The sequence below is a fragment of the Cervus elaphus genome, chromosome 27, assembly GCF_910594005.1.
Source record: "Cervus elaphus chromosome 27, mCerEla1.1, whole genome shotgun sequence".
In the NCBI taxonomy this organism is placed as follows: Eukaryota; Metazoa; Chordata; class Mammalia; order Artiodactyla; family Cervidae; genus Cervus; species Cervus elaphus.
In genome coordinates, this window is record NC_057841.1 from 44,117,866 (window position 1) to 44,138,730 (window position 20,865).

Consider the following 20,865-nt stretch of genomic DNA (forward strand, 5'->3'; position numbering starts at 1 on the left):
TTTTCCGCCATGTGCACTGTTAGTTCCACAACCAGGGGCTGAACCTGGGCCACTGGCAGTGGAAGTTCAGAGTCCTAACCGCTGGACAGCCAGGGAAGTCCCTTGCATGTGTGATCTTGCACAGTGTTCTGTCTCCTGGATTAGTCAGGAAATTTATCCCATAAGTACGCTCTCCTATGAAATCTACAAATGCCTGTTCTATTTCTGCTTTCCATGTGAAACTGTTCTTATTTTGTATGAAAAGACGAGCATTGAAATTGGGCTGAAATGCCCAAGTCAGCAAGAGGAAAGTCATTATTAGCATCATATCTCCATTTCTGTTCTAAAAGATTGTAACTCTCTATGTAGGCAAATAAACAATGGTTACTTACAATAAAACAAGATATGCCTTACATTTCAAAATCTGCATGAGGAAATGAGCGACATTCTAAACTAAAGGGGTTACAATGTAAGTCAGTAATTTCCCCAATCAGGAAAGATCCTTTGATGAGTTTTCATTTACTTATTCATTATTATTATTATTATTTTGGTGGCACCATGTGGCATGCAGGACCTTAGTTCCCGGCCAAGGATTGAACCCATGTCCCTGTATTGGAAGTGCAGAGTCTTAACCACTGGGTTGCCAGGGAAGTTCTGAGCTTTCCTTTTTTTCAGCAATATATTTTCAACATACATCAAGCTGAGAATCTCACAATCATTAAAAAAATAATTTTACAAATTTTAGTAGTTATGTTGTAAGAGGAAAGGAGTCAGAATTTTTTATTTCAAGTTTAGCAAGCATGCATAAGGGAACACTTCTTCCTTTATTGAAAGGACATGTCTTAGAATCACCAAACTCCTCTTCCTCTCTGCTTGGAGGGGACACCTAGATTCTGCAATTTTCTTCCTGTGGGGAAGGTGTGCCATCCCAGAACTCACCACGAGGGGGCACCCTCCACAATAAGTAAGTGTTCGTCGCTCAGTCGTGCCCAACTCTTTGCCACCCCATGGACTGCAGCCCACCAGGCTCCTCTGTCCATGAGATTTTCCAGGCAAGGATACTGGAGTGGGTTGCCATTTCCTTCTCCAGGGATCTTCCCAACCCTCCACCATAGCTCAGCTCTTTTCTCTTTAGGAGTTGCGGTTCCCAACTAGGGCAGCATGTTGCCTAGCTTGTTCTTACAAATGCCCTTTACTTTTGTGAAAGGAGAATCAGTGTGGAATCTCTTCCCGAAAAATGAATTTTTAAAAATCAATATAATTCACTATAGTAATATAAAAGAGAAATAAGAAAGTTTTTTAAAATATGTATTTCAACACATGCTGCTGCTGTTGTTGTTCAGTTGTGAAGTCGTGTCCAATTCTTTGCAACCCCATGGATTATAGCCTGCCAGTCTCCTCTGTCCATGGGATTCTCCAGGTAAGAATACTGGAGTGGGTAGCCATTTCCTCCTCCAGAGTGTCTTCCTATCCCAGGGATTGATCCTGCATCTCCTGCATTGCAGGCAGATTCTTTACCACTGAGCCACCAGGGAAGCCTTTAAACAAACTTGCTAGGTGATTATTCCACATTCTAAAATTGAGAATGAATGCTAAGGGAAATAGTACCATTGAAAAGTAATATCATAGACATTTTCTGATATAAGATGTCAAAACTTTTTATAAATTTATGATTTGAAGTAAATACTGCTTTTTGTCTTAAGCTTCAGGTGTTCAACATATAAAGGTTACCAATACACTAGAAAATATAGACAATGAAGTACTTAGATCTTATGCATAGAGACAACTGCTAAAATGCAAATACAGGTGTGTTATATCGATGATTCAAATAATTTGAGTGGCCCTGCCATTGCTGATGAAATGATCAAAGATGAAAACCGCATTGAAAACTTCCAAATAAAATGAAGTCTAGTCTTGATTTCTATTGCAGCCGCATGCCTTTGGGGGGAAAAAAAGTATGTATTGGGGCTTCCCTGGTGCTCCAGTAAGTAGTTAAGAATCCACCTTGCAATGCAGGGAACACCGGTTCGATCCCTGGTCCAGGAAGATTCCACATGCAGTGGGGCAACGAAGCCTTCACACTACAGCTAGCGAGCCCATGAGTAACAACTACTGAAGCCCGCACACCCTAGAGCATGTGCTCCACGACGAGAAGCCACTGCCATGAGAAGCCTGCATCAGCAAAGACCCAGTGCAGCCAAAAATAAACAGTTAAAATTACTTTTAAAAGGTATACATGAATACTAAAACAACACTAAAAATACTGCCTTATATGTGAAAGTGTTGTGTTTAGGTGTGAAGCAGTGCTATAGGTTGAATGTTGGGTCCCCTCAAAGTGAAAGTGAAAGTCGCTCAGTTGTACCCGACTCTTTGTGACCCCATGGACTATACAGTCCAGAATACTCCAGGCCAGAATACTTGGAGTGGGTAGCCTTTTCCCTTCTCCAGGGGATCCTCCCAACCCAGGGATCGAACCCAGGTTTACCCACACTGCAGGCGGATTCTTTACTAGTTGAGCCACAAGGGAAGCCCAAGAATACTGGAGTGGGAAGCTTATCCCTTCTCCAGAGGATCTTCCCAACCCAGGAATTGAACCGGGGTCCCCTGCATTGCAGGCAGATTCTTTACCAACTGAGCTCTCAGGGAAGCCCAGGTCCCCCCAAAACCTCATGTCAAATTCTAGTACCCCAGGTGGATGGTGTTAGGAGGTGGGGCCTTTGGGAGGTGATTAGCTCAAGATGGTGGAGCCTGCAGGGTAGGGATTAGGGTCCTTAGAGACGAGCCCCCAGAGAGATCCCTTGCCCCTTCTCCAGGTGAGGGCTGGAAAAGATGATGGGCTCTCCCCAGAACTTGACCTTGCTAGCATCTTGAGCTCAGACTTGCAACATACAAAAGGTGAGAAGTAAATGTCTGTTACTTACAAGACCCTAGTCTGTGAAATTCTGTCACAGCAGCCCGCCTGGACTAAGACAAGTAGTTAGGCCCTCGGCTCAGATGACGGTAAGCAGATTTTTTAACCTTTGTGAATGTTTCAGGAGGACTTCGGGAAGTTGTGCAGTAATGGTTGGGGGAGAGGGGCAGTTCTCTGGGAATATTGCAAAACACACAGCATCCTGACTCCCCTCAGAAATTCAACTGGTGCTCCCGATCCAATTTTTGCAACAACAAAAAATACCACAACAAACTTCCCAGATACTCCACCAGGGAACTCCCTCCTCATGAAGAACCACTGCTCAGGAGCAAAGAGCCTCCTTCCCCCCGCATGTAGCTCCTCGCTCTGGGTTCTCAGATCAGAGGAACGCCTGCCACTCAAGACTGGCTCTAGGACAGGCCTGGACACTGCACATTGTCTATAGTTGGAGTTTAACTGGCTAAGCCTTAATCATGGTCTTTGCATCTCTTATCAGCCAGAATCTCCCACCAGCTACAGAAGGACTTTCAACCGGAACCAGGAGGAAGTGCAATTGACAAGTGTGTGACGCTTGGAGCTGTGTTCGAAACTAACTCAGGGCTTCTCAGGTGTGGTCAGAGGGTCATCTGCATTAAAGAAATTTGTTAAAAGTTTGGATCCCAGTCTCCACCTTCTCAATCAGAGCTCCCAGGCCTGTGGCCACGGAACCTGCATTTATAACAAACTCCCCAGGAGGCTCTGATGTCCTCAGGGTTTATGGGCCTTGGAAGTCATCAGGAACCACCACGCCACACACAGGGGCCAGTCTGGTCAGGTGAAGGGGTCTGGGAGCCCCTGTAGGGCTGGCCCGCATCAAGCCCCACGTGGCATTTTGGCTGTAACCCTGCAGGGGCAGCTGGGACGCACCGGGATCCCCAAGTGGGCCCCCTGACTTCCCATTGTCCCTTTTCAACCCCACCATTCCTGAAACACCAAAAAATAGCCCCCTCTGTTAAGTCTCTTTTTTTTCACTCTTTTTAAAGAGGCAACTTCTTCTGACTTAGATCAGACGAATTCATATTCTGAATGTGCCTTTGTGTTAAAATAAAAGGGAAAAACTAGAAAAGAGTTAAGTGCTGTGGTCAAGGTTTTGAGGCTACAGATGTTCTTCGGGTGACTGTCAGCCACAGGCAGTCGTATGTTTTCCCCTCTATGAGTCAAACCAAAAAAAATTTATTCCACTTTATATAACTCTGCAAACAGACTAGAATTCTCTCACTCCAAGTTTGCTTTGCTTGCATTTCAAGGTATTGGAGATAATTCCACTGATATTGGTGGCTCAGGTGGTAAAAAAATCTGCCAGCCAATGCAGGAGATGCAGGTTCCTTCCCTGGGTCAGAAAGAGCCCCTGGAGGAGGAAATGGCATGCCACTCCAGTGTTCTTGCCTGGAGAACCCCACAGGCGGAGGAGCCTGGTGGGCTACAGTCTGTGAGGTCGAAAAGAGGCAGACACGACTGAGTGACTGAGCACTCATTCCAGAACAAAGTGCTTTAAAGGCTCCTTTAAATAGCAAACCCCTAATGCCTTTAGACTAACTTGATTAACAAGAACAAAACATTATTTCGAAATCACCTGGGACTTTAAAAATATTCATGATGCAAGCAGGTGTACACCTGTAACGCACTGCCTGCTGGGAACAGAGACAGCGTTCCTCCTCTCCAGTGTCCAGTGGAAACAGTCGCCAGGCTCATCGTTCAGAGGACGAAGTTTGTTTGACTTATTACCTGAGGGAAAGGAAGCAGGCGACAAAGCTGGCTGATATTTTTGGAAAACTAGCTGACTGCAACATTTTGAGCTGGCCCTTAGCAAGATTAGATGTGGTGTGAGGAGCTGGCAAGCTTGCGCTGAGTCCTGGATATAACTCTCGAGAAAAATGAGGGTGTCGGAGACGTCTGGGTGTCTGCAAGAAGGTGGAGGAGAAGGTCCTCGAGTTCAAGGCGGCTGAGCTCCGGGAGGTCTGACAGCCAGCAGCCACTTTGTGATGATCAAACCACCTGCAGCCAGGAGCGTTACAGCGCCCTCTAGGGACCGCTGGCGGGACCGGTGTGGGGGCAGGGCGCCGTCAGCCCTTCTGCAGTGCTGTCACCACCTGTGTCCTTTTTCTGCAAATACCCCATGATAGATGGCTGTGGTCTTCATAGCTATTGCATCAGTGATGACTTTATCCTGCATTTTTTGAAGGAGGTGGCTAAGTAGGGTGATTTAAGGTTAAGATCACAGACTTTGGAGTCTAGTTTTCCTTTTTTTTTTTTTTTTTTTTTTGCATTTTGTTTTTAATGTAGCATAGTTGATGTACAATGTCATGTTAGTTTCAGGTGTACATCAGGGAAATTCAGTTAGACAGACAGATTCTTTTTCAGATTCTTCTCCCTTACTGGTTCTGTTTTTCCTTTCTCATCACAGTTCTGTCCCCTTTTTTCTCTATTCCTACTACCACTGCCCTCATCTATACTTTGGGCCCCAGCCACTAACTATTCCCTGTCACCCGCCTCCCTCTCCTGGCTGCTGGGATCCTTCTAAGCAGACATTCCCCCAGTGGCTAAAATGCCAAAGAATCTGTCTACAATGCAGGAGACCCAGGTTTGATCCCTGGGTCAGGAAGATCCCCTGGAGAAGGGAGTAGCTGCCCACTCCAGTATTCTTGCCTGGAGAATTCCATGGACAGGGGAGCCTGGAGGGTTAGGTCCATGGGGTCACAAGAGTCAGACATGACTGAGCAATCAACACTTTCTCTTTCTTTCACTTTCAGCATCTTCCAGCAGCTCCCCGCCTTGAGAATAACATCCAAATTCCCCTTGGGACAGTTGGTCCCATCCACCCTAAGGGTCGTCTCACCTACAGCCTCTGCCCTGCACACGTCCTGGGCACTCACCTACACATCCTGGGCACTCACCCAGGCTCAGGGTCCCTGGCCACCCCAGCAACTTGTAAGCACTGCCTGCCTTTGCCTCCAGCTAGACTGGCAGACTGACCCTTATTCCCTGGATATTTACCCACCCACCATCCTGTTACTGAGTCCCAGCTCGCTCTGCTCACCGCCTGACAAGCCAGTAAGTCCAGAGATAAGCTGTTGGCACAAGGAATAGTGAAAAGCTAGCAGCCCCAGAAGATGATGGCCTACTGTCCCAAAGAGCCATCTCCCCCAAGTTAGGATTCAGGCTTCTTTTATACTAAAAAGGGGAGGGAATAGAGACTGGTTTCTGGCCCAGCTCTGGAGGGGGTCTGTTAATTTCTTCCTTCCAGCAGCCATTCACAGGTGGGGCCTGGTCAGGGAATCTTCTGGGAGATTAACAAAGGTGTTGGAGCCTGAAGCCCATTCCCTGGCAGGTGGGGTTCCCAGAGATGGGCAAGCCATTATAACTTAAGCTTATAGCAGCATGCCTTTAGTGATTAACTTGTAACAGAACAGGAAGGTTTTTCTCTACTACAATCCAACACCTGGGACAAATCTCACTGATAATTGAAAAGCACTTAACAGTTGACACAGGGTTTTCTCATCCTTGAATAGACCCCACACTCAGGTGGAGGTACTTTCTAATTGTACAGGGGCGGGAACAGAGGTTTGAAAAGGTCAGTAGCCCACGTTAAGGCTCTCCAGTGGTCTACCAGCCTCATTCTGCGAGGGGTGGGCGTGTAGGACGGAGGATTGCACAAGCCCTGGTGTGAGTCCGGGCCAGCGTGCACGGGCCACTGCACTGACTTCACCTCCCGCGCCCACGCCTCGTCCTTCAACAAGACAGAAGGAGTTCAGAGTCTGGCTTGTTCCGAGGTGAAATGAAACAATGCCTGTGGGGCGTCTACTAGGGCCTGGCTCGCAGCCGACACTACATGTGAGTTCCCTTACTGACCCGGAGCTCGGCGAGCTGTGTCGGACAGCGGCTCTTTCCTGGAGCTCCAGAGGCCTCTGGGTGCCAACTGTGGAGCCCCGTGCGCCTTCAGACGCGATGGGGCGCTGCGGGGCTGGGGGTGGGGCGGGGCGGGGGTGGTGGTCACACCAGTCCTCAAACCAGTGTGGACTCCGGCCCAGCTGGAGAGTGTACTTCGGCCCAGCTCTGGCGGGGCGGAACTCGGGGGCCCTGGGAGGCCGGGCTGGATGCAGGGGCCTATGGGGGGGCATTGTTCCACGTCGGCACCCCGAGGCGCACCCCTCAGAGGGCACACCGGCTGCCTCCCCCGCCTCCAGCCTCCTCCCGCCCCCACCTCGCCTCTGCGCCTGCCCCCTTCCTCCCTCCCCCAGCTCCCGCACTGTCTCATGAGCCCCCACAAGCACGAGGGTCACAGGCGGAGAGGGGAGAGGTTCGGGGCCCGCAGACCGCGCGCCACCCGGGAGCGCAGCCCCGCCCCCACCGCCGCGCCGGCTGGCGGGACGCGGGACATGCGCACCGGGCGGCGGAGGGCGGGGGGGCGCGGGCCCGGGCGGGCGGGGAGCAGGGCGGGCCGTGGGCGGGGAGCAGGGCGCTGGAGCGGGGAGCGCGCAGCCAGCGCCGCCGCCGGACTCGGGCGGGTGTGCGAGCCTGGCGCGCCGCTTGCCGGGGATGCGAGAGGCTGGGGGCCGCCGCGCCGGGAGAACGCGAGCACCGGTGACCTCGGCCCGAGGAGAGCCGGAGACGGCGGCGAACCCCGCAGGGATCTTCGGGGCCGGGGTGCGGGGCCGGCGGCGGCGCAGGAGCGCGGGGCGCAGACCGGGCGGGGCTGGCGGACAGTGATGAGCGGGCGCGCGGGGAGGCTGCACGCCGCCGCCGCCGCCCGGAGCATCCGCCGCCCGAGCTGCTGCTCGCGGCCCGGGCCCCGGCCATGGAGACGCTGAACGGCCCCGCGGGCGGCGGCGCCCAGGACGCGAAGCCGCAGCCGCCCGGCCAGCACCACCGCCACCACCACCATCTCCACCCGCTGGCGGAGCGGAGACGGCTGCACCGCGCGCCCTCGCCAGCCAGACCGTTTCTCAAGGACCTGCACGGTCGGCCCGCGGCCCCCGGCCCGGCCGCCCCCTCCTCGGGCCGAGCCCCGGCGCCCGCCGCCCCGCGCTCTCCCAGCCTCGCGGGCAAGGCGCCGCCTTCGCCAGGGCCCCCGGCCGCGCCCGGCCGCCTCTCCCGGCGGAGCGGCGGCGCCCCCGGCGCGAAGGACAAGCCGCCGCCGGGCGCCGGGGCCAGGGCAGCGGGCGGCGCTAAGGCCGCTCCGGGCCCCAGGAGGGTGGCACGCGCGGCACCCGCCGAGCCGCTGCCCCGGGTAGGGAAGCCACCGCCCGGGGCCGAGCCGCCGCCCGCCGCTTCCAAGGGCCGCAGAGCCAAACGCGCCTCCGGAACCGTCCCCGCCCGCGCCGCCGGGCCCCGGGTCCCCGCCGTCGCGGTCCCCGCCGTGATCCTCGCCGTGAGTTCCGCGGCCGGTTCCCCGGCCCCCGGCTCGCGCATCAGCCACACAGACAGCAGCTCCGATCTCTCCGACTGCCCCTCCGACACTCTTTCCGACGAGCAGCGCCTGCTCCCCGCAGCCAGTAGCGACGCCGAGTCCGGCACGGGCTCCAGCGACCGGGAACCTCTGCGAGGAGCCCCCACGACCAGCCCCCCAGCTCGGGGGGCGCCGCCGGGCAGCCCCGAGCCCCCGGGACTCCTCGCCGTGACCCCCGCCGCCTGCCTTGGGGGTCGGAGCAGCCCCAGCGGGGTCCCCTCGGCGTCCCCGGCGCCCGGCGTGGTGGAGGATGTCGCGGGGCGCGCACCGCCGGAGCGAACGGGCCCTGGGACCCCCAGGGAGCACGGGCCGGGCGAGCGGCACCGGCTGGTCCCGGCGGCGGAGGAGGAGGAGCTGCTGCGGGAAATGGAGGAGCTGCGCTCGGAGAACGACTATCTCAAGGTGTGCAGCCTGCCCCGCTGCAGGTGTCCCGGCGGCGGCCCCAGGTCTGGGTGCGGGCGGGGCCCCCGAAAGCGCTTCCTCCCGGTGCCAGTCGCTTTCCTGCGCCCGACACGCCGGGCGCTGGGAACTTGAGCCAAACTTGTGGAAGGAGCAGCGAGACCTGTGGGTCCAGCCGCTTCTCCACCCCCTTAGCTTGTTTCTAGAAAGTCTCGCGTGGCGCGGATGCCCCTGCCCCAGTTGATGCTGCGTTAACTAGAGAGGCGGCTGTGACCGCTTTTTGGAGAAGCAGTCGACCCCCTGCCCCCTCACCTGTGGGCGCGGATTGTCCCCAGCCGAGAATCTCAGCGGGAGCCCGTGGGCCGAGTGCAGGTCTCGGAGGGTGCAGCCTTGTCTTCCCGTTCTCCTGCAGTTAAGAAGGCCGGGTGCTCTCCGAGTCTCCCCCGGGTGCAGACAGCCGGGTCAGTGATAAACCTACAGCTCAGGAGTCCCTTGAGCGCGGCCTGGGTGGAGAGACCACGCTGTCTTGCTGGCTGGGCCTTCGTACGCGTCCACCAGCCGGTTTTTCCGTGTCAGGCCACTCGTGCCCGCTCTTTCGAGGGACTCGCAGCCTCTGGGTCCATCGAGCGCTTTGCGGCGCGGCCTCCTTTGAGTGGCTTCTGGGTCTTGGTAGCTTTGGGGCACAAGTCTGACTCCATGTTTTCCAGGAGGAGGAGGAGAGCAGGCGCTGCAGAAAAGAGGATTTAGACCGTGTTGGGTGGGGAGGTCAGGGCACGCTGGGTGACTCCAAAGCAAGGAGGGTGGTACTGAATGCATCCGTCTTAATTTATTGTGATGCTCAGGTTAGTCAACAGCTCCACCATGTAAATCTCCTGTTAAGATGGTTAAATATATATTTCCTCCCAAATGCAGCGGCCCTCCTCCGTCAGTGCGTTTTGTGATTGTCCCCATTTTCTCTGCAAAGGCTGACTCTCCCTCATGGAGGTCCCCGGGTGGCTGGTGGGACAACGATGTGGGCTTTTAAGGTACGTGGAGGTGATCTGTGTAGTTAAGCTGGGGTCAGAGCAGTGGATGAGGAGTGTTCCTACACCCAAGCCGCAGAGGCTGCTCTAATCCACGGAGCCCCCATGGTGATTTTACCCTGTTCAAAGAGGCAGAGGAGGATCGTGGTGGGAAAAGAGAGCAGATGGGGACTCCGAATGAAATGTTTCCAGTAGTACGTTTGCTCTGGTCACCGACTCTTATGTAACAGACAACAGAGTGAAAGGCGAGAGTATGGAAGAGAAAGGGCCAGGTATTAGCGTTACTCTGTTGTGAAACCAGGGCTTTTGTAAATCTGCCCTGGAGGTAAGCTCCCTGAGGGTGAGAAAGACCATCTTTGAGTTTTGTAGCCTCGGTCCAAAAGATGTTTCTCATGACATCTGATCTTAAGGCAGGCAGTTCGGCATCATTTCAGGGCTCACTCTGAGGCGGCTGGTAATTTGCCTTTTTTTTTTTCCCCCCCACATCGTTGGATTCTCAGTGAAGGAAGTAGGTGTCTGACCCTGGAGTCTGCTCTGGTGTGTTTGATATTTCAGCGAATCTCACAACACAGGGTATCTTTGTTGTATTTATCACAACCCTAATTTCACTGACAAGGTTGCTGAGATCCAAGAAGACATACGTACCTACTTGTCCAAGGTCACCCAGCTAGTAAGTGATGCAGCTGGTATTTTCCTGGCCTCCAGACCTCTGTTCTCTCCAGGCTCCAGGCTACATCCTTGTTTCCATCAAGACTGAGAAGAGCCACGCCTGCCTTAGAATTGTCGTATTAGCTTGGGCCATACCCAGCATTTAGCTTTTCTGGTGAACTTCTCTTTTTAGGTGAAAGGGCCACAGTGAGCACCTCTCCACTGGACTGTTTGGGGTCCCACAGACCCCACTAGCAGTGTTTAATTTGTGGAAAATGTCAGTTGCCATTTCCTGCGGAGAAAGGTCATGGCCAAACGTTTCCGACCCGAGTCCATCTCCCAGCGGCTCCTCTGACAGCAGGAGAGAAGAGGCAGAGGCAGTCTGGGGAGGCTGGGACATCAGGCTGATCACAAACACATGTGTGAGTTACATGGTTGGCTCTTCAGTAGCTTAAGTGACAGTCATTCAATTTGGGGACGAAAGACAACAGTCCTGCTAGACTTTTCTAAAGGTCAGTGAGCCTGCCCATGTGTGTGGAATCGGCCTGGGAGTATCCCTGACCTCACAGAGCAATGACCTTTGCTGTAAGCCTGCTTTTGCACACGGGTTTTAGAGTGTGCATCAGTGGGGTTTTTTTTTTTTTAGATGGCAGATAAATTAGTCCCTGACCTACTCCTCCTTTAGGGGATGTTGCATAGGACTCTGGAGATGAGAAGTAGGAGACTCCACCCAGAAATTTCACTTTGATATATTCTGGAGGATGGTGACCACAAGTATTACAAGATTTCCTGGGTCAGTTCTATCACCATTATTGTATAAAACTCAAGTCCAGTGTTCTTGCCTGGAGAATCCCAGGGATAGGGGAGCCTGGTGGGCTGCCGTCTATGGGGTCGCACAGAGTCGGACACGACTGAAGCGACTTAGCAGCAGCAGCAAGTTACTGAGAAGAATGAACCGAGAGTAATCACCAGAAAACTAAGGATGATGTGTTACTGACTGGGAAATTCAAGTGGAATTTTGTTTTTTAGCCAGACTGCTGTAGTTTTCCAAAAATCAGCTGTCAACAGAGAAGCGCCGCCTTCTGTTGTGTGTAGCTGAATGGGGCCATCCTTGAGTCATACTGTGATCACAAGGCACCAGGGTGACTAGATGATGTTGTTGTTTAGTCACTAAGTCGTCTCTGATGCTTTGCAAGCCCGTGGACTCTAGTCCGCCAGGCTTCTCTGTTCATGGAGTTTTCCAGGCGAGAATATTGGAGTGGGTTGCCATTTCCTCCTCCAGGGTATCTTCCCAACCCAGGGATCGAACCAGCAATCTCCTGCATTGGCAGGCAGATTTTTTACCACTTAGCCATCAGGGAAGCAGGGTGACTAGATGATGAGTAAGTACTCAGTCCGGGTAGTTGGCTTTTTGCATGAAAGCAGTCAGAAAAGCCCTGTTGGCCCTAGACCGCAAATGAACGTGCATGTAATTTGGAAGGCTTCAGGAGTGAAGATGAGAGATTGAGGTCAGTTGTCCAAAGAGCTTTGCTTCTTAGACCAGACTCGGGTCCATCTTAGTGACCAGGCTGTCTGAGAAATGCTGGCCATCGTGGTCTTTGCCTGCCCACCATCACTGTGTTTTGCTCCAGCGCTCAGAGACAATCAGACAAGCCCTGGAGCTCATTGTGAACATATTAATTATGTTCTGTTTCCACAGGCTTTTCAGGAGGGTTTAATTGCTTTGCATTTATTGGCCTATTTTGAAAATGCTTCTCACGTTGGCAGGGGATGCTAGCATGACACCCCTCCCCCCACTCCCAAGTAGTGTACCCCAAAGTGCCCCAGTCCTGGGGGGCTCCAAGATCAGCCTGGGGAGGGCTGCTGAGTTTGCCTTGCCCTTTCGGTTACCTCCTAAGAATTATTTTTTGGTGAAAACAAGCAAAGTGCCTGCTAGCTCAGAGCAGACACCACGGGAATGTGGAAGAGCAGTGAGTTCTCGAGTGGGCTCCTGGGGAGGCCATTCCGGTGGAGTGGTTGCATTGCCTCAGCACTGGTCCAGCCTCAGCATCCTGCCTCTCTCTTGGGGTCTTGGGAGTTTCAGGATCTGCAATGATTTGGTTAAATCCGGCCATGCAGATTCCAGGCGCTCTGAATGGCCAGGAAGGGGTGGGGGTGGGGTGGACACTGAGGCAAGAATAAACAGTTCTGAGCATAAAGTGCTTCAGCTCCTCCCTGCCGACACCCCTCCCTTCTGGAAGGTTGAAGCAGACAGTGTCCCTATTCTTTCCTGACCTTCTGCTTTCCACACCCATTCTTTATTCAGCCTGCAAACAAGCGGCTGTAATCATCTTAGGTGGCGAGATAATGTGGACCAGGGCACAGGGGGGCCATGGCTGCTGGATGAACTGGCACTTGTAAACAATGGCTGAGCCCCCCTGTGCCTTCTGAGCCTCAGCTGGGACCCTGCGGAGCACATTTCCATTGACGGGAGGGAAAGGAGGTGGATTATTTGTATATTACAGTAGACAATAGTTAAGGGTCTGCAACTCCCAGAGGAGGGAATTATTGCAACAGTAGCCAGCTGACTGCTCACTGTCTAAATTGAGTCTGTTTAAAGAGGGAGTGATTAAAGTAGGACTAGTTATTGATTTTAAGTTGTTTAAAGGGAATTAAGGTCTGATAAGATCATCAGTATGATCAAGGGTTTTCATCACTTTTACTATGAAACCAGGGATTTGGTTTTTATATTTGTGGATAAACTATCCTCAAAGAGATTTTCTTTGACATTTTAATCTCGGTTTATTCTAGTGCACACATGGAACCTCATTATTTCTTAAATCTGATTTTATATATATATATATATATATATAACACACACACACGGGACTTCCCAGACAGCACTAGTAGTAAAAGAATCTGCCTGCCAGTGCAGGGAGATGCAAGACAGGTTTAATCCCTGGGTCGGGAAGATCCCCTGAAGAAGGAAATGGTACCCAGTATTTTTGCCTGGAAAATTCCACGGGCAGAGGAGCCTGGTGGGCTCCAGTCCATGAGGCCATAGAGAGTCGGATGCTCCTGAGCACACATATACACACTCATGAGTATAAAATAAAGCTTGATTTGTTATTTGCAGGTGAAGGGGAATAGTTGGGGAGCTCGCTAGTACTTCAAGGTTTCATGCTATACAGAATTTGAAAAGTATATTTAGTTAAAGCTAAATTAGCTTTTTAATGAGATAATGATCTAACATTTGAGTACCTGACAGACCTGTTGTTAATTCAATATAAAACTTGATTAAGGGAAATTTTCTCCTTATTATCTGTATTAAAAACCAACAGTTTTCTGCTCTTGCTTACCGTGTGTAAATTTAGTCTACCAGAAACATTATATGTTCTGCTTGATTGGGTTTGTTAAGCATTTAAATGGCAGACATCTTTAAGGTTCTTTGATATAATGTTTTCTAGATTAGAGCATGCTGTCAGAAAATTAATGTGATGTTCGTTTGAAAAATCGCTCTCCCATCATGACCCTAATCTGAATAATCACAGTTTTTGCTTTTCAAATGTCTGCTTCCTGCCTACATGGTTTGTAATTTGCCTTTCTTATAACTTCTTTTCACTGAACCTGAAAATTGCTTATTTCAAGGCTCTTTGAAAAGAGTTGAAACCCTGGCCTTGTCCTGTCTCTGTAACAGTGTTGGGAAGCCATTTAAACTTTTAGGGTTTCGGTATGCTCATTTTAAAAATGGAGGGTATTAATACCTTTTCTGCATACTGCAGTGCTTTGGTGAGGACCAGTTGCGAAAATGAATATACCTGCACGTTGACAATGTCAAGTTGTAAATGTTAGCTTGCTGTTATTATTTTACGCTGACAGGCTTTTTGCAAGTGTGATTTAAAGCTTCTTGTTTCACGTGTCCTGGTGGTTGCTGATAATTTCTCCCATTTACTGGAAAGAGTATGTGTGTGGAGCCAGAGAGCCTGGGTTTGTAGCTGGGCTTCCAGTTATCAGCCGAGAAACTTTGGGTGTGTTCACCAGTGTGGGTTTGGCCTCTTTGTCCATCTTGTGGGGGCTGTGTGTCCCTGCAGGCTTATTGTAGGCTTAGTAACGAAGGCGAAGTGCTTGAGAAAGGGTGTTTGCTGGTCCACAAATTTAGATAAAATATGAGTTATAAAAGCAGTGATTCAAATACATGCAATTACAATCTTCCTAATTTTCTTTTCAAAGCGGCTAATGTTAGTGGTTATTTATGCCAAGAACTATTAGCTGTTTACATCTGGCCTGCTGGGTGATCTGGAGGTGTGGGTACATCCAGCCCTGGAACAGGCTTTTTCAGTCCACGGTGGGGGTGCAGGTGTGTGTAGAGCATAACCAGCATTTAATGGTAGGGCTGATGAAGAGCCCCCCATTACAAAATCTGAAAAGCCAGAGAACATTTTTTTATCTGGAAGTCCTACCGTATGTTTTTTTATGACTATGTCACATTTTAAAAATTCATGTTTGAGTAATAGGTAATTTTCAGCATTTATGACTTGACAAGCTTTCTAGAAGGAAAGGGTGGCCCTGGTGGCTCAAATGGTAAAGAATGTGCCTGTAATGCAGGAGACCCAGGTTTGATCCCTGGGCTGGCAGGATCCCTTGGAGAAGGGAATGGCTACCCACTCCTGTATTCTTGCACAGAGAATCCCATGGACTGAGAAACCTGGTGGGCTACCATCCATGCAGTCACACAGAGTCGGACACAACTAAGAGACTAACACTTTCAATGGAAGGAAAAGCATTTGCACAGTGCCTTCATAAACAGAATGCCCAACACCATTGGATATTTGTGGGTACCCCTGGATATGTGTAGTGATTATTGCTTTTGTTGAACTATTTTTATTAGTTATCCAGTGTAATAATTAACTAACTGTATTCAGACACCTCTACATAGACGAAGCTTTTTCTCAAAGTCAAATCAGATTTGCAGAAGGGACCTGAGAAGCTTGACCCTGATTTTGAAGATTCAGCACTAACTCTCTACTCTTTATAGGAGGATGGCATGCATAGGCCTGTTTGAAAGCTTGTAGGCTGTGGTGGCTGGTCCCCTCTGGCATGGGTTGGGTTAAGGGCAAGGCTTTCATGGCTCAGTGTGGGGATTCGGCGTCAGAAACCACCTCTTTGCTGCAGGTTGAAAGGCTCTTCCTGAAGTTGGTGTGTTCTCCAGGCCCCTGAAGAGCCCAGCCTGTCCATTCTGTCCACTGTCTGGCCTCTATGTTCCACCCAGTAAACCCCAATTCCAGCAAACTTCCCTACTGGAACAAGATTTATAGGAAGGGTCCTCCATGAAGAAAAAAAAAAGGGCAATGAAACTCGCTTATGTGTCATAACATTTTCAACATTAAGATTTACCTTTTTTAAAAGATTTTTTAATGTGGATCATTTTTAAAGTCTCTATGTGTTATAATATTGCATCTGCTTTACGTTTTGTTTTTTTGGCCTCAAAGCACATGGGATCTTAGCTCTTTCTCCCCAACTAGGGATCAAACCCACACCACCTGCATTGGAAGGCAAAGTCTTAACTACTGGAGGCAATTCCCTAAGATTTACCTTTCTTAAGACACATAAGAACATCTTATTTTTTTTTATGTAATTTTTTTTTTTTTTTTTTTAGGCCCCACTGCATGGGATCTTAGTTCTCTAACCAGGAATCGAATCCATGCCCTCTGCATTGGAAACACAGAGTCTTAACCACTGGACCGTCAGGGAATTCCCAAACATCTTTTATTTTTAATGAGATTGTCGCCACTGCTGCAGAAATTCTGTAAGAATCTTTAGCAGACAAAAACGTTTTATTTGTTTGACTACTAGGAAGTTGGTAAAGCTTTCAGTTTTAACATCTGCTCCCCGTGATGGGCCATTGAAAGGGGCCCCACTTGGAGCCATGGTCAGCTGAGTGGGTCGTGTTCTTGGTCAGGTGGTGTGGACAGAGTGGGAGAACCTGCAGGCAGCCTTTGGGAGAATCAGATGCCTCACATGTGCCTTTCCCCTACAGGTGCGGGCTGCACACGGGTGGGGTTGGCTGGACAGTAGTTTTCACCCTGTTTGTGCCAATTTGTTATTTTTCCACAAGGGTTCCCAGTTCATTTGGTACACATCTCCTATGTGATCTTATAAAGGATAAAATAATCTGCAGGAGGTTTACTACTAGTCAATTTCTTGTCTACCTGAGGCTCTGATGTTGGGAAACTCTTTTCTTTATTGTAAGTAAATCCCTGGTTTTTAAGAATAAATGCAGGATTAGCGAGGGTGGCCAGGCTCCAGGAACAAACTGAATAGAATGAGAGCTGATAAGTTAGGGTGTCCGTGTTTGGGGGTGTTTTTTTCCTTTGAGCCTTAGTGTTAGTTGAACAAAACAAATGGGAATGAAGACTTCCCTGGTGGTCCAGTGGTTAGAACTCCGCTTTCACTGCCGAGGGCCTGGGTTCTATCCCTGGTTGGGGACTAAGATCAAACAAGCCACGTGACATAGCCAAAAAAAAAAAGAAAAGATGACCAAGAGTATCCTAGTGTGGAGGCATTTACGCCATCAGATATGAAACTAATCAAGACAATTCCTAGTATGCTTTTCTTAACCTCCCACTTTTTAAGTTGTTCCTCGCTGAAGCCTTTATTATGGAAAATATACCCTTCATGCTACTGCCGTGTCTGTGGGTTTGGGAAGAGTTGTCCATGATCAGGCTACAAGACTGGAACAAAGCAATGTGAAGTGATGTCCAGTTTGCATCATGTTTAGGAGCTGGTCTTTCTAGGTGGTGACCGAGGTTCAAGTGTATTCATTCCACAAACATGCATTGAGGGCCTGCTGTGTGGCTCATGCTGCTCTGGACACTGGGAGACTCCAGGTGTCTGCTTTCCTGGTGCTTACCTTCCCGTGTGGGTGACGGATGAACAGTAGGAAGAAACATAATATTAGATGGTGGTAGGAGCTCGGAGGGGCTTTAAAGTGGCGCTTGTGGTAAAGAACTTGCCTGCCATGCAGGAGATAGAGAGGAGGGTTCGATCCCTAGGGTCAGGAAGATCCCCTGGAGAAGGAAAAGGGAACCCACCCCGGTATTCTTGGCTGGGAGAAATCCCATGGACAGAGGAGCCTGGCAGGCTATACTCCATAGGGTTGCAGAGTGGGACATGACTGAAGCGACTTAGCAAACGCAGATTGGAGGGGCAGGGCCTGGGGCTAGAGACGGTGGGGGTAAGGGGCATTGTGTGCCTTCTGACCCATCTACCTACTGTGAGCTTGGCCAGGAGCTGGGGAGGAGCTCTTTAAGGAGAAACCATCACAGGTCACCTGCCTCCTGCGCCTGGACCCTGGGAGAGGGCAGGCTGGTGCTGAGGGAGGGGGCAGCTGTGGCTCCCTAAAGAAGGATGGAGGCGGGATGAGCGTGGTGGGTGGAGCCCTGGGGAGAGAGCCCAAAGGTTGGATATTGAACTGACAGCACTGCGTTGGCTGGGCTGGGAGGGAAGGGAGGGAGCCAGGAATAACTCGCGGGTTTCTTCTGTATCCCAGTGTCTTCATGTTGATCCCAGAGTGGAGTAGAGTTGGGAGATGAAGGGCAGGAGAATGGAAAAAACCAAACCGATGTGTATTTGAAATAGCACACAAGGTTTTATCTTTAGAATCATGAGTCACGTAGTTCCAAGATTGGTGTGGCGGGACAGCATTTTAAGGACATTTGCGGGTGTGTTATAATTCCCGGGCAATTCATAGGGATGAGCCCCCTGAAGTTTGTTCTTTGCAGGTAATGTCTGACTCATCTTACTGCCTAGCTTGTGTCTTAGCGACACAAGTTTAGGTCAGCGTTTGGTTTGAATCTAGGGTTTGATTACCTGCAGAGATGGCATCATTTATGATGAGGATTCTGTAAGGAAAGATTGGGAGCGGGATAAATGCTGAGAGGCCGCGATGACTAAGCCATGCTCGGTTTTGGTTTCTGGATCCACGAGACCTGAACAGACATCTGGTGATGCTGTCTTGTGTGAGAATTTCCGGAGTCCCCGGGCTGTATGCACACGTGTTTCCGGAAGTCCACAGGTGACTGCAGAAAGTTCACAGTATTGCAGGGCAGGGGTGGACGGGCGACTTCGTCCTGTCCCATAGACCTGGCTTCTCAGTGCCCTCTGTCTGGCTTGTGTAGGATGAGTTGGATGAACTCCGAGCGGAAATGGAAGAGATGAGAGACAGTTACTTGGAGGAGGAGGTTTACCAGCTGCAGGAGCTGCGGCGGGAGCTGGACCGCGCCAACAAGAACTGCCGAATCCTGCAGTACCGCCTCCGGAAGGCCGAGCAGAAGAGGCTGAAGGTGGCAGAGACCGGGCAGGTGGACGGGGAGCTTATCAGGAGTCTGGAGCAGGACTTGAAGGTGAGCGCAAGGCAGACAGTGGGCAGGATGTGCCTTACCCAGAGAAGCCAGGGCGGGGGTCGGGGGGTTAGTTTCCGTACAGTTTTACAGGTTTGCCTCGAAGGTACCTTAGAGATCCAGTTTAGGTCAGCATTTGGTTTGAATCTAAAGTTTGATTACCTGCAGAGATGGCATCATTTATGATGATGATTCCGTAGGAAAGATTGGGAGCGGGATAAATGCTGAGAAGGCTGTAAGAGCTGAAGTGCAGCCCTCAGGACCCACTTACACGTGGTGTTTTTTTTTAATTAATTTATTTGGCTGTTATGAGCCTTAGTTGTGGCACATGAGATCTTCATACTCTCACTCGAGATAATCTTCATAATCTCTTGGGCTTCCCTTGTGGCTCAGCTGGTAAAGAATCTGCCTGCAGTGCAGGAAACCTGAGTTCGATCCCTGAGTGGGGGAGATCCCCTAGACAAGGGAAAGGCTACCCACTCCAGTATTCTGGCCTGGAGAATTCCATTGACTCTATAGTCCATGGGGTGGCAAAGAGTCGGACACGACTGAGTGACTTTCACTCATTCACTCACATGAAATCTCTAGTTACTGCCAGGGCATGTGGGATCTTAGTTTACAGACCAGGGATGGAACCCATATCCCCTGCAATACAAGGATGCTAACCCCTGGACTACCAGGGAAGTCTACTTACACATGCTCTTAATGTTCTGCTAAGTGTTTCTCTCTTTCAACAGATTTTAGCTTGCTTAAACATTCTTTGTCATTTGATGGCTTGTAGGGTATGTGTAGTCATATGGCTTTGATAGACCAAGATTTAAATCCCCCATATGAACTGGAATCTTAAACCACCCCTGCCAAAAGAATAAATAAATAAATCATAGATCTTCAATTAAAAAAAAAAAGAATTAATACCTGCCCCCACTGGTCTGATCATTCTTTAGAAATTATGCAGAAACTCCTAAAGATCTGGAATATTTTAAAAAATTGATTCATTATCAGTTCAGTTTTAGTCAAAGACCACTTTTAAAAGTTGACCCTAGTCACTTAACATTTTTTGTTATTTTAAGTTTCTAGAGTGCAGAAATGCTGAAGTTACCATAACCCAAGTAAGACTTGTAATGGTGACTTAACTGAAAGAGAAATAGGGTCATAACTGTTTAAAGTGTCTTTGAGAATCATTGGCAGAAGTGGGAATAAGGTGAAAATACCCCAGACTTTCTTCCATTTGTCCTTTCCACTGTGGCCTCTCTCCTGCCCCAGTTATCAAATCATTTATCTAGAGATGAATTATGTATAATGTCCTTATTATCGGAGTCCCTATGAAATCTCATTTAGCCTTTCATTACAATAACAGGGAAAGACTCTTTGTAACTCAGATTTATAAACCAATAACAAGATGTCATTCAGTGTGATGTAAAGGTGATTTATATTTCTGTTACAAAATCTCCTTAGTTCCTTTTAGACAGTGAAAATGTTGAACTGCCTTTATAGCATTCGAATGTTTTTACCAGAGTAGGCAATTTAAAACCTGACTATATTAAGTATCTACTGAATACAGAATTATTTTTTTAAGCAAGTAGGGTTCTTTAAAAATTATTTTGAGAAACAGAAATGTTTGATCTTTTTAAAAATTATTTGTTATTCATTTTATTTATTTATTCATTTATGGCTGCGCTGGGACTTCTCTGCTGCACGTAGATTTCTCTGGTTGTAGAGAGCAGAGGCTACTCTTCGATCCAGCATGCAGTGTGGGCTTCTCTTGTTGCAGAGTACAGTTTCTTGGTGCACAGGCCTCAGTAATTGTGGCATGTTAGCTTGCCTGCAGCTCGCAGGCTCTAGAGCACAGGCTCAGTAGTTGTGGTGCATGGGCTTAGTTGCCCCGAGGCAGATGGAATCTTCCCAGACCAGGGATTGAACCTATGTCCCCTGGCTTGGCAGGCAAATTCTTGACCAGTGGACCACCAGGCAAGTCCAATGATCATTTTTAATTGATCATTTAAAGCATGTGCTCCTGGGAAGACTTGGCATTCTAAGCAATAT

At 49.8% G+C, this 20,865-nt stretch overlaps 1 protein-coding gene across 7 annotated transcripts in view; it reads left to right on the plus strand.

Moving 5' to 3' along the window:
• Positions 1–7,425: 7,425 nt before the first annotated feature.
• The window catches only part of MTCL1 (microtubule crosslinking factor 1), a 111,541-nt gene continuing 98,101 nt past the window's right edge, over positions 7,426–20,865 (plus strand). For 2 of the 7 annotated variants that reach the window (XM_043888803.1, XM_043888804.1), the window contains exons 1-2: positions 7,426–8,777; positions 18,601–18,825. In XM_043888803.1, coding sequence (XP_043744738.1) covers positions 7,725–8,777; positions 18,601–18,825 — 1,278 coding nt within the window. In that variant the 5' untranslated portion in view covers positions 7,426–7,724. Of the gene's footprint in view, positions 8,778–18,048; positions 18,498–18,600; positions 18,826–20,865 lie in introns of those variants that run through there. The other 5 variants (XM_043888805.1, XM_043888807.1, XM_043888801.1 and 2 more) reach the window with 4 other exon arrangements.